Source organism: Salvelinus namaycush, chromosome 5 (genome assembly GCF_016432855.1).
Source record: "Salvelinus namaycush isolate Seneca chromosome 5, SaNama_1.0, whole genome shotgun sequence".
Classification (NCBI taxonomy): domain Eukaryota; kingdom Metazoa; phylum Chordata; class Actinopteri; order Salmoniformes; family Salmonidae; genus Salvelinus; species Salvelinus namaycush.
This window is the reverse complement of record NC_052311.1, coordinates 56,481,933-56,494,230: the sequence shown is the minus strand read 5'-3', so window position 1 is coordinate 56,494,230 and position 12,298 is coordinate 56,481,933. Positions and strand designations below refer to the sequence as shown.

The following is a 12,298-nucleotide window of genomic DNA, read 5'->3' as shown; positions in this document are numbered from 1 at the left end:
GCGATTCAGAGCATTGGACCGAAAGGTCGCTGGTTTGAATCTCTGAGCCGGCAAGGTGGAAAAATTTGTATTTTTGCCCTTGAGCAAGGCAGGGCGCTGATGATGTGGATGTTGACTAAGGCAGTCCCCTGCACCTCTCTGATTTAGAGGGGTTGGGTTAAATGTGGAAGACACATTTCGGTTGAATGCATTCAGTTTTACAACTGACTAGGGATCTCCCTTCCCTCTGTCTCTTTCTTCCTCCCTCCATCTCTCTCTCTTTCTCTCCCTGAACTTGGGCAGACTGTGACCTGTTTCACCAGTGACCTGCCTGCTGTCTGTCAGTGAGGGACGGGTCAGCTGTAATCCCCTCATAGCTCAGTGACCAGACAGACATACTATCCATAAACTCTATTCAATCTCTGTCCCTATAGAGAAGACAAGGCCATTGTAAACAACACATGGTGACGAAGATGACACCGCTGTTAAATGCTCACTCATTAGTTGTGGCTGGGTGGTCTGGGAGATGGTGGAGGTAGTGTGTGTGCGTGTGTGTGTGTGTGTGTGTTCCACTTGTCTGTCTCAGCTATGCTGACTGTTCTGTCCTGTTGTTTGTCCTGACCTTTGACCTGACTGATGGACATGTCTGGAACATGTCAGTTGACCTGGCAAGGGAAAGTTTCAGTTTCCATCCAGCTACAGTTAACTAGTTGTCTCCTGCAGTGTATACGGCACTGAACCTGAAACTGAGAAACTCAGAAGATTATCTTCCCTCAATCTGCTACAAATGCGGAAGTTTCAGTTGAAGTCGGAAGTACACTCAGGTTGGAGTCATTAAAACTCGTTTTTCAACCACTCCACAAATGTCTTGTTAGCAAACTATAGTTTTGGCAAGTTGGTTAGGACATCTACTTTGTGCATGACACAAGTCATTTTTCCAACAATTGTTGACAGATTATTTCACTTATCATTCACTGTATCACAATTACAGTGGGTCAGACGTTTACATACACTAAGTTGACTGTGCCTTTATTAAACAGCTTGGAAAATTCCCGAAAATGATGTCATGGGTTTAGAAGCTTCTGATAGGCTAATTGACATAATTTGAGTCAATTGGAGGTGTACCTGTGGATGTATTTCAAGGCCTACCTTCAGTGCAAATCAATCCCAGAACAACAGCAAAGGACCTTGTGAAGATGCTGGAGGAAACAGGTACAAAAGTATCTATATCCACAGTAAAACGAGTCCTATATCGACATAACCTGAAAAGCCGCTCAGCAAGGAAGAAGCCACTGCTCCAAGACCGCCATAAAAAAGACAGACTACGGCCTCCTGGGTGGCACAGTGGTCTAGGGCACTGCAATGCTAGCTGTGCCACTAGAGACTCTGGGTTCGAGCCCAGGCTCTGTCGCAGCAGGCCGCGACCGGGAGGTCCATGGGGCGACGCACAATTGGCCTAGCGTCGTCCGGGTTAGAGAGGGTTTGGCCGGTAGGGATATCCTTGTCTCATCGCGTACTAGCGACTCCTGTGGCGGGCCGGGCGCAGTGCGCGCTAACCAGGTCGCCAGGTGCACGGTGTTTCCTCCGACACATTGGTGCGGCTGGCTTCCGGGTTGGATGCGCGCTGTGTTAAGAAGCAGTGTGGCTTGGTTGGGTTGTGTTTCGGAGGACGCATGGCTTTCGACCTTCGTCTCTCCCGAGCCCGTACGGGAGTTGTAGCGATGAGACAAGATAGTAACTACTAACAATTGGATACTACGAAATTGGGGAGAAAAGGGGGTAAAATTAAAATAAAATAAAAATTAATAAAAAGCCAGACTACGGTTTGCAACTGCACATGGGGACAAAGATTGTACTTTTTGGAGAAATGTCCTCTGGTCTGATGAAACAAAAATAATGACCATCGTTCTGTTTGGAGGAAAAAGGGGGAGGCTTACAAGGCGAAGAACACCACTTCACAAAATAGATGGCATCCTGAAGTAGGAAAATTATGTGGAAGTAACATCTCAAGACATCAGTCAGGAAGTTAAAGCTTGGTCGCAAATGGGTCTTCCAAATGGACAATGACCTCAAGCATACTTCCAAAGTTGTGGCAAAATGGCTTAAGGACAACAAAGTCAAGGTATTGGAGTGGCCATCACAAAGCCCTGACCTCAATCCTATAGAACATTTGTGGACAGAACTGAAAAAGCGTGTGTGTGGAAGGAGGCTTACAAACCTGACTCAGTTACACCAGCTCTGTCAGGAGGAATGGGCCAAAATTCACCCAACTTATTGTGGGAAGCTTGTGGAAGGCAACCCGAAACGTTTGACCCAAGTTAAATAATTTAAAGGCAATGCTACCAAATACAAATTGAGTGTGTGCAAACTTCTGACCCACTGGGAATGTGATGAAAGAAAAAAAAGCTGAAATAAATCATTCTCTCTACTATTATTCTGACATTTCACATTCTTAAAATGAAGTGGTGATCCTAACTGACCTAAGACAGGGAATTTTTACTAGGATTAAATGTCAGGAATTGTTAAAAACTGAGTTTAAATGTATTTGGCTAAGGTGTATGTAACGTTCTGATTTCAACTGTAGGTAGCTCGTATCGTTGATTGGTTTGGGACTATTCCTTTGGTTTCCGTTGTGCCAGGCAAGCTCAATTTCAAAAGTGCAGCCAAAGTATTTGAAAGCAAACCGATACTATTTGAACCCAAATGTGCGCTCCAGCTGTGTGCGTCAGAGCGGTGGTGCTGAGAGTCAGTGAGTGGGATCAGAGTGCCTCTAAACGGGTCTCTTTGAAGGCTGTTGTCTGCCTGGGCTGTGATGTGTCTGTCAGACCTCTTCCCTTCCCTGCCTCATCCGCCCTTCCGATGTGCTGTGCTCCTCTCCCTCTCTGATGTGCCTCACAAAGACATTCACATGGCAGCCTAATCTCCCTCCACCTCTCCTCTCTCCTCCTCTCCTCTCCTTCACTTCAAAGAGCATGAGAACTCTCCACATCAATAATGTAGGCTGTTTCTATCTGACACCTCAACCAGATTGTGGATTTGAGCATGTCCCCTTGTCTCCTTGTGCACCCCTTCATACCCCTCCCTCACAGTCCCTGTCTGTCCACTGCTGCCACCAACTACCCCCCCCCCCCCCCCCCCATTCCCTCTGGTGCCTCACTATGCCTTGCCCCCTAGAGCAAGAGACATGTGTGCCATCCCACCCCATCTGTGTTCAAATGTACCCCCTCCCCTCTTCCCCTCTCTTCTGCTCCCTCAGCCCAACCTGTATCCTCCCTCTGCTCAGCTCTATGCCCAAACCTGTATCCTCCCTCTGCTCAGCTCTATGCCCTCATAGGGGAAGAAGTTCCTTGTGTGTAGCTGGATCAACTCTTGCCCTCATCTACGTGTGTGTGTGTGTGCGTGCGTGCGTGCGTGCGTGCGTGCGTGCGTGGGTGGGTGCGTGCGTGCGTGCGTGCGTGCGTGCGTGTGTGTGTGTGCTCGACAGGCAGACAAGCAAAGTCCCCTGGATTAGCCCTGTCTGTCACCTCCAATGGTCTGGGGCCATGCTGGCCATGTTGATAGGGGTACCTATAGGGCTGCCTGCCTGACTTAATGGAGGGATTTATAGTCAATCAACCAAGGCCATGTATACATGCCACAGAAGTTGTTGCTATGCTGAAGCGACATGATCTAGGACTTCAAATATGTCTTCATCTCCCCTATTCTATTTCCTGTCTCATTTTCCAACAAGTTGTTCTAATGTGGCAGCAGCATCATTGTCTAGCCTTACCTCGTCTTACCAGCCTCTTGCATGTGTTGTCTCTCTTGCTCTGTGTGTTTGATGTGATATCATGATATCTCACTGGAGAGATGAGGCTCAGTGAGAGACGAGGCTAGGAGCTGGTGTGTGCAGCCCCTGTAATTTGGTCAAGGTTACCCCTCGCTAGATCGATCCCACTGTTCTCCTTTGTCCTCTGGGGTGAATACTAAAGCCTTGGTGCTTTAAGGGGAGCTCAATCAGATGACAGATCGGGTTTCAAATTGCTTTTGTTCCTTGGTTGAGGTTATTTCAGAAGAAACAGCCTCTGACTGTAGATACATCACTTCTATTAAGTGTGTGTGCGTGTGTGTGTGTGTGTGTGTGTAGCTACATCGCTCAATGAGATCTTGTTCTCTATTACAGTTGAATAGATTGAGAAAAAACCTGCCCATCTTGTGGTATAGTGATTTTGTCCTCAGGTGCTGTATGGCCTGAGAGGGTCAGGAGAAAGTTATCCTGACCCTGTCACAGAGACTCTGTCACAGAGACCCTGGCTGTCACTCAGACTGGAGTGTATTACCAATCCCATTACCACAGTAGTGGAACGTCTGTCAGGGCCTAGAGGTGAGACAGCTAAACACTGATGTCCCAAATAACAACCTATTTCCTACATAGTGCACTACTTCTGACCACTCCAGAGCCCTCTGGGTCCTGGTCTAAAGTAGTGCACTATATAGAGAATAGGGTGCCATCTGGGACAGAGTCTGAGATGAAAGAGGCTAAAGTCACTGAGACAGTTCAACTGTAATGGGTGGTATTATAACACCCAGTCAAATCACTCTGAGCTCATTGGCACATTCATAGTGAACGCAGTGTTTCCCATTCTGAACCACGGGTATCTCTCTCTCTCCCTTCTCTCTCTGTCTCTCTCTTTGTTTTATCAACCATTCGAGAGCTATAGTGGTGTTTACTATGTGCTCACGCTCAGTAAATTGTCTCTAATGGTGCAGAAGAGTGGCTTGACTGAAGCGGATTACTTACCAGTCAGTAAGCCTGGCTTGCTGTGCTAACTGTGTTGTGTGCAGACTGCTGGGTCGTATCTTGCTGGGTTTGACCACAGAGCCAGTGGTAATGGTAGTGGTGGTGGTGGTAGCATTAGCGGTAGCGGTGGCGGTGGTAGTAGTAGTAGTGGTGGTGGTGGTGCTGGTGGTGGTAGTGGTGGTAGTGGTGGCGGTGGTAGTGGTGGTGGTGGTGGTGGTAGCGGTGGTAGTAGTAGTGGTGGTGGTGGTGGTGGTAGCGGTGTCAGTGGTAGTAGTAGTGGTGGTGGCAGTGGTAGTAATAGTGGTGGTGGTGGTGGTGGTGGTAGCGGTGGTAGTAGTAGTGGTGGTGGTAGCGGTGGTAGTAGTAGTAGTGGTGGTGGTGGTGGTGGTGGTAGTGGTGGTAGTGGTGGTAGTGGTGGTGGTGGTGGTAGCGGTGGTAGTAGTGGTGGTGGTGGTAGTGGTGGTAGCGGTGGCAGTGGTAGTAGTAGTGGTGGTGGCAGTGGTAGTAATAGTGGTGGTGGTGGTGGTAGCGGTGGTAGTAGTAGTCGTGGTGGTGGCAGTGGTAGTAGTAGTGGGGGTGGTGGTGGCAGTGGTAGTAATAGTGCTGGTGGTGGTGGTGGCAGTGGTGGTGGTGGTGGCAGTGGTGGGTAATAGTGGTGGTGGTAGTGGTGGTGGTGGTAGCGTTAGCGGTGGTGGTGGTGGCAGTGGTAGTAATAGTGGTGGTAGTGGTGGTGGTGGTGGTGGTGGTAGTAGTGGTGGTGGTAGCGGTGGCGGTGGTAGTAGTAGTGGTAGTGTTAATATATACCTTTTCTTTACTTTGATCTCTTACTTTCCTTTTAGTCCCTTTACTTCATTTACTGTGACAGTGTGTAATATCTACATTCTACACACTAGAACCATAAAGACAGAGACTCTGGTTACAGAAACATTAGTGGTAGTAGTGGTAAGGCTGTGTCCCCTTTCAGCCCTGGTCAAAATTAATGCTCTAGAAAGGGAATAGGGTGCCATTTAGGATGCAGACTAGTGTTAGTGTTGGGTAGAGACACCCCTGTTTCTCCTCTGAAGCCAGTCAGACAGTCAGTCAGTCCTGAGTGGCAGGCTGCGGCTCCCTGAGCTAATTTCCGTCCTGAAGGCTGTGTGTCACCAGAACAAACACAGCACTGCACACACACACCGAGCCACACCTTACAGCGCTGTCTGACAGTGACAAGAGATCATAGGGGAAATCAACCAACACACCCGGCCTGGCCGGCAGAGGACAGAGAGAGATAGAGATAGAGAGAAACTTATGTGAGTGTAATGTTTACTGTTCATTTTTATTGTTTATTTCTGTTTTGTATATTATAACTACTTCACTTGCTTTGGCAATTTTAACATATGTTTCCCATGCCAATAAAGCCCCTTGAATTGAATTGAATTGAATTGAGAAAGAGCGATAGAGAGAGAGTGAAAGAGACAGAGAGATAGAGATAGAGGGAGAAAGAAAGAAAAGGCAGGACTTAGGTAGGGAGTGGAATTGTGTGTGTGTATCTACCAAAAATGAATTAAAGGTTGGCATAGTTCAGTTGTGATGTATTAGCGTGTTGATGATGCTGTGGCGAAGTGTCATGTTTCCGTGGCAATGATGAAGCTGCCGTGGCCGGTGTCGTGGTGCGGGTTGCCACGGTGAGCGATGGTGTCTGTGGCTGTAATTAAGGTAGTGAGTGTTTCCCTACAGGGCTGAGGGGACAGCTAATTTCACTCTGCACCTCAGGGGGCAGCTGGACCGAGGGAAAGAGGGAACATGGAGGGGGGGTCACCCTTTGTGTATGGCTGCGGTAAGGGGTTTGGCAGACACACATTCTCACAATCCAATCCCCCTCCCCTGTCTCTCCATGTTGTACTCTGCAGGTCATGGTACACTGCTGCCCTCTGCTGGGGTCTTACAAAGCTTTACATAGTAATCAATATTTTATACATTTGTTCGTTTTATGAATATTTTAACAATATTCTAACTTCAATCATCTCCAAACTGCACACAGAGACATACAAGTGGCATCCATGAGTTTGTCTGACTCTGGGTAAGTAGAAAAACAAACAAAATCTTGAAATCTCACAGTGTCCCTTCAACCCAGGCTTTGTGAGTGAGGTGTGTTTCTGCTACTCTGTGTACACCTCGCCAATTTGTGTGTGTTTGCTTCAGTGATCTCTGCTTGACACCCAAGGTCAACAAAAGGCTTCTCTCTAGCTCACACACACACACACACACACACACACACATCTCAACACAACATTGACCTTTACTTCTTGGACGTGATCTTGGTGTAAACACACTGTAGGAGAATAAGGGTTAGCAGGTTACCATGTCTGTGACTGTGTGACTAATTGACCACGTTTACATACAGTGCCTTGCAAAAGTATTCATCCCCGTTGGTGTTTTTTAAATTTTGTTGCATTACAACCTGTAATATACATTTATTTTTATTTGGATTTCATGTAATGGACATACACAAAATAGTCCAAATTGGTGAAGTGAAATGAAAAATAACTTCTTTAAAAAATGAAAAAGTGGTGCGTTCATACAGTTGAAGTCAGAAGTTTACATACACCTTAGCCAAATACATTTAAACTCAGTTTTTCACAATTCCTGACATTTAATCCTAGTAAAAATTCCCTGTCTTAGGTCAGTTAGGATCACCACTTTATTTTAAGAATGTGAAATGTCAGGATAATGCTAGAGAGAATGATTTGTTTCAGCTTTTATTTCTTTCATCACATTCCCAGTGGGTCAGAAGTTTGCATACACTCAATTTGTATTTGGTAGCATTGCCTTTAAATTGTTTAACTTGGGTCAAACGTTTCGGGTAGCCTTACCACAAGCTTCCCACAAAAGGTTGGATGAATTTTGGCCCATTCCTCCTGACAGAGCTGGTGTAACTGAGTCAGGTTTGTAGGCCTCCTTCCTCACACAGGCTTTTTCAGTTCTGCCCACAAATTTTCTATATGATTGAGGTCAGGGTTTTGTGATGGCCACTCCAATACCTTGACTTTGATTTCCTTAAGCCATTTTGCCACAACTTTGGAAGTATGCTTGAGGTCATTGTCCATTTGGAAGACCCATTTGCGACCAAGCTTTAACTTCCTGACTGATGTTGCTTCAATATATCCACATAATTTTCCTACCTCATGATGCCATCTATTTTGTGAAGTGCACCAGACCCTCCTGCAGCAAAGCACCCCCACAACATGATGCTACCACCCCCGTGCTTCACAGTCGGGATGGTGTTCTTCGGCTTGCAAGCCTCCCCCTTTTTCCTCCAAACATAATGATGGTCATTATGGCCAAATAGTTATATTTTTGTTTCATCAGACCAGAGGACATTTCTCCAAAATGTACAATCTTTGTCCCCATGTGCAGTTGCAAACCATAGTTTGGCTTTTTTTATGGCAGATTTGGAGCAGTGGCTTCTTCCTTGCTGAGCGGCCTTTCAAGTTATGTCGATATAGGACTCGTTTTACTGTGGATATAGATACTTTTGTACCGGTTTCCTCCAGCATCTTCACAAGTTATTTTGCTGTTGTTCTGGGATTGATTTGCACTTTTCGCACCAAAGTACGTTCATCTCTAGGAGACAGAACGTGTCTCCTTCCTCAGCGGTATGATGGCTGCGTGGTCCCATGGTGTTTATACTTGCTTACTATTGTTTGTACAGATGAACGTGGTACCTTCAGGCGTTTGGAAATTGCTCCCAAGGATGAACCAGACTTGTGGAGGTCTACAATTTTTTTTCTGAGGTCTTGGCTGATTTCTTTAGATTTTCCCATGATGTCAAGCAAAGAGGCACTGAGTTTGAAGGTAGGCCTTGAAATACATCCACAGGTAGACCTCCAATTGACTCAAATGATGTCAATTAGCCTATCAGAAGCTTCTAAAGCCATGACATCATTTTCTGGAATTTTCCAAGCTGTTTAAAGGCACAGTCAACTTAGTGTATGTAAACGTCTGACCCACTGGAATTGTGATACAGTGAATGATAAGTGAAATAATCTGTCAACAATTGTTGGGAAAATGACTTGTGTCATGCATAGAGTAGATGTCCTAACCGACTTGCTAAAAATAGACTTTGTTAACAAGAAATGTGTGGAGTGGTTAAAACGAGTTTTAATGACTCCCTACCTAAGTGTATGTAAACTTCCGACTTCAACTGTATGTATTCACCCCCTTTGCTATGAAGCCCCGAAATAAGATCTGGTGCAACCAATTACCTTCAGAAGTCACATAATTAGTCAAATAAAGTCCACCTGTGTGCAATCTAAGTGTCGCATGATCTGTCACATGATCTCAGTATATATGCACCTGTTCTGAAAGGCCCCAGAGTCTGCAACACCACTAAGCAAGTGGCACCACCAAGCAAGTGGCACCATGAAGACCAAGGAGCTATCCAAACAGGTCAGGGACAAAGTTGTGAAGAAGTACAGATCAGGGTTGGGTTTCAAAAAAATATTCGAAACTTTGAACATCCCACGGAGCACCATTAAATCCATTATTAAAAAATGGAAAGAATATGGCACCACAACAAACCTGCCATGAGAGGGCCGCCCACCAAAACTCACGGACCAGGCAAGGAGGGTATTAATCAGAGAGGCAACAAAGAGACCAAAGATAACCCTGAAGGAGTTGCAAAGCTCTGCAGCGGAGATTGGAGTATCTGTCCATAGGACCACTTTAAGCCGTACACTCCACAGAGCTGGGCTTTACGGAAGAGTGGCCAGAAAAAAAGCCATTGCTTAAAGAAAAAATAAGCAAACATGTTTGATGTACGCCAAAAGGCATATGGGAACTAGAAGCTCAAGCATTTCGCTACACTCATATTAACATCTGCTAACCATGTGTATGTGACAAATACAATTTGATTTGATTTGAGACTCCCCAAACATATGGAAGAAGATACTCTGGTCAAATGAGACTAAAATTGAGCTTTTTGGCCATCAAGGAAACGCTATGTCTGGAGCAAACCCAACACCTCTCATCACCTCGAGAACCCAATCCCCACAGTGAAGCATGGTGGTGGCAGCATCATGCTGTGGGGATGTTTTTCATCGGCAGGGACTGGGAAACTGGTCAGAAGTGAAGGAATGATGGATGGCACTAAATACCAAAAAATAGAACACGAAAACAGTTCTGTCTGCTACAGACACAAAACAGAAAACAACTACCCAAAATACAGGTGGGAAAAGGCAACCTAAGTATGGTTCTCAATCAGAGACAACGATAGACAGCTGCCTCTGATTGAGAACCACACCTGGCCAAACACACAGAAATACAAATCATAGAAAACGGAACATAGAATGCCCACCCAAATCACACCCTGACCAAACCAAAATAGAGACATAAAAAGCTCTCTACGGTCAGGGCGTGACACATATAAACATCATATCCTGTTTACAATAACACAGAAAAAGCTTGTGTACCGGTTATGAAAACATCGGATAAAATGCCTGGGATTTTAAATGTTTATATTGAACCTTTATTTAACTAGGCAAGTTAGTTAAGAACAAATTATTATTTACAATGACGGCCTACCCCGGCCAAACCCGAATGACGCTGGGCCAATTATGCACCGCCCTATCGGACTCCCAATCATAGCGGGTTGTGATACACCCTGGAATTGGACCAGGGTCTGTAGTGGCACCTCTAGCACTGAGATGCAGTGCCTTAGACTGCTGCGCCACTCGGGAGCCAATATGGGGTACTGTGGCATGTAAACATCTTATCCCATTTACTGTTGTTTCTGTGGTCTGTGCAGGCTCAGTTTCACATATCAATGGTGTTGTGGGATGATGTATTCATATTTCTGACATTTGGTAGGCCGTGTCAACTGTAGTTTGATACATGCAGCTTCTCTTCTGCCATAACTTGTTGCCCCAGAAGACTAAATAAAGTGGTGCTGACCAGAATAATGTCTTACATTGATAGAAAGATTTAGTAATCTAGTTAACACCGGTAAAGTTGTCTGTTTCGTTTAGGGACTGGGGAGAAAACGGAATAACTCCAAAACGGTGGAAAGATTGGTCCTGTGCAAAATGTCCAAATGTCATCAGTGTGACCTGTTTTAAGGAAATGAAAAGCTGAGAAAACGACAAAACACATTTCTAATTAGACTTGAGTGCGTATTGTATGTGGTTGAGATAGTGACAGTAAGAAATACTTTTTCTTCACTCCTGTTCCTGAGACATATGTTGTATAATTTCTCTGAAAGAAATGCATAATTCTGCAGGAGATAATATTATATTTCACATATAAATCCGAAGAGGGTGGCCAGCAGAGATAGGTGGGATGGGCTGAGGGAAACTGAGGGTTGAGATGTGGAATTGGAGACAAGTGGGAGTGGAGTTGCTGGGCGGGGGATAGAATGACAGTCAAAGATAAAAGTTTTAAAAAATAAAGTCAAAATAAAACATAACAAAAAGTACATTTGAATGACACTGAGGGGCAGTGTTGTTACAGTTAATGGCGGTTTGCCTGAGGCTGATGCCGTGCAGGTGTTTGTACACATGCAATATACACACACTCTCAAATGCACATATGTGCACATACACGGACACACACATGTAAATAGTGCCATATATGCACTCAAACATATTCAGTTGGCCTCGCTGTTATGATTTTTGTTGTCCTTGATGTCTTTTGTTTTTTTGGCGGGATGGCGAATGGAATTATTGTATTTATTTATTAATTTTCTCTTGGGGGGGTTGTGGGGGGGTCTTGGATGGTTGAGGGGCAGCTCTTGGGGAACTGTGGGGGGGGGGGATCTTGGAGGGCTGGTGGGAGATCTGTCGACGTGCCCTTGAGCGTTGACCCTGGTTGACCCTGGTTGTTTCTGTGTGTCTCTCTGGATGGGAGGCTGTCAGATGACTAATGTGATGTAGTTGTTGAGCGGCTTCACTGCAAGTACATTGTATGTTTTAAATATTCAATAAACAAATATATTTAAAAAATGTAATTACTCTACATATGAGAGGTTATAGACCTACAGTCAGTGTCCATATTTCAGTTACTATACCATTTAACCCATATGAAATCCAATTAGGAATATTCTGTTTATTCATAGATACAGGGATACTCATGAGCGGGATATCAAAGATACATGTAAACAGCTTATCACGAATAAGACCTTAAGCGGCATATAACCTACTATCCGGAATACTGTGCGCATGTAAATGTGGTCATTGTTTAGGACCTTAGTGATTCAGAGGTTCCTCTTTGGTCATAGAAATGAAATGTTTTCTCTATGAGACGGTCTTCTCTTTTCTTTTCTCTGTGGCCCAATTGTGTTGTTGAAATATGAATGTGTTGATATGGACACAGTGTGTGGTTGTCTGATGGATTTCTTCTCCATCTCTTATTCTCTCTCCTTCTGTCTCCCTCCTTCTTTCAGGTCCTAGGCACCCCCTGTGAGGATACCTGGCCGGGGGTCCACTCCCTGCCCCACTTCAAACCAGGTGAGGAGCGCACGCACGCACGCACGCACGCACGCACGCACGCACGCACGCACACACA

At 45.3% G+C, this 12,298-nt stretch overlaps 1 protein-coding gene across 1 annotated transcript in view; it reads left to right on the top strand.

Annotated features, from left to right (window-relative positions):
• cdk14 (cyclin-dependent kinase 14) overlaps positions 1–12,298 on the top strand; it is a 214,839-nt gene that overhangs the window by 129,472 nt on the left and 73,069 nt on the right. Inside the window, exon 11 of the mRNA XM_038993233.1 lies at positions 12,177–12,240. Coding sequence (XP_038849161.1) covers positions 12,177–12,240 — 64 coding nt within the window. The remainder of the gene's footprint in view (positions 1–12,176; positions 12,241–12,298) is intronic.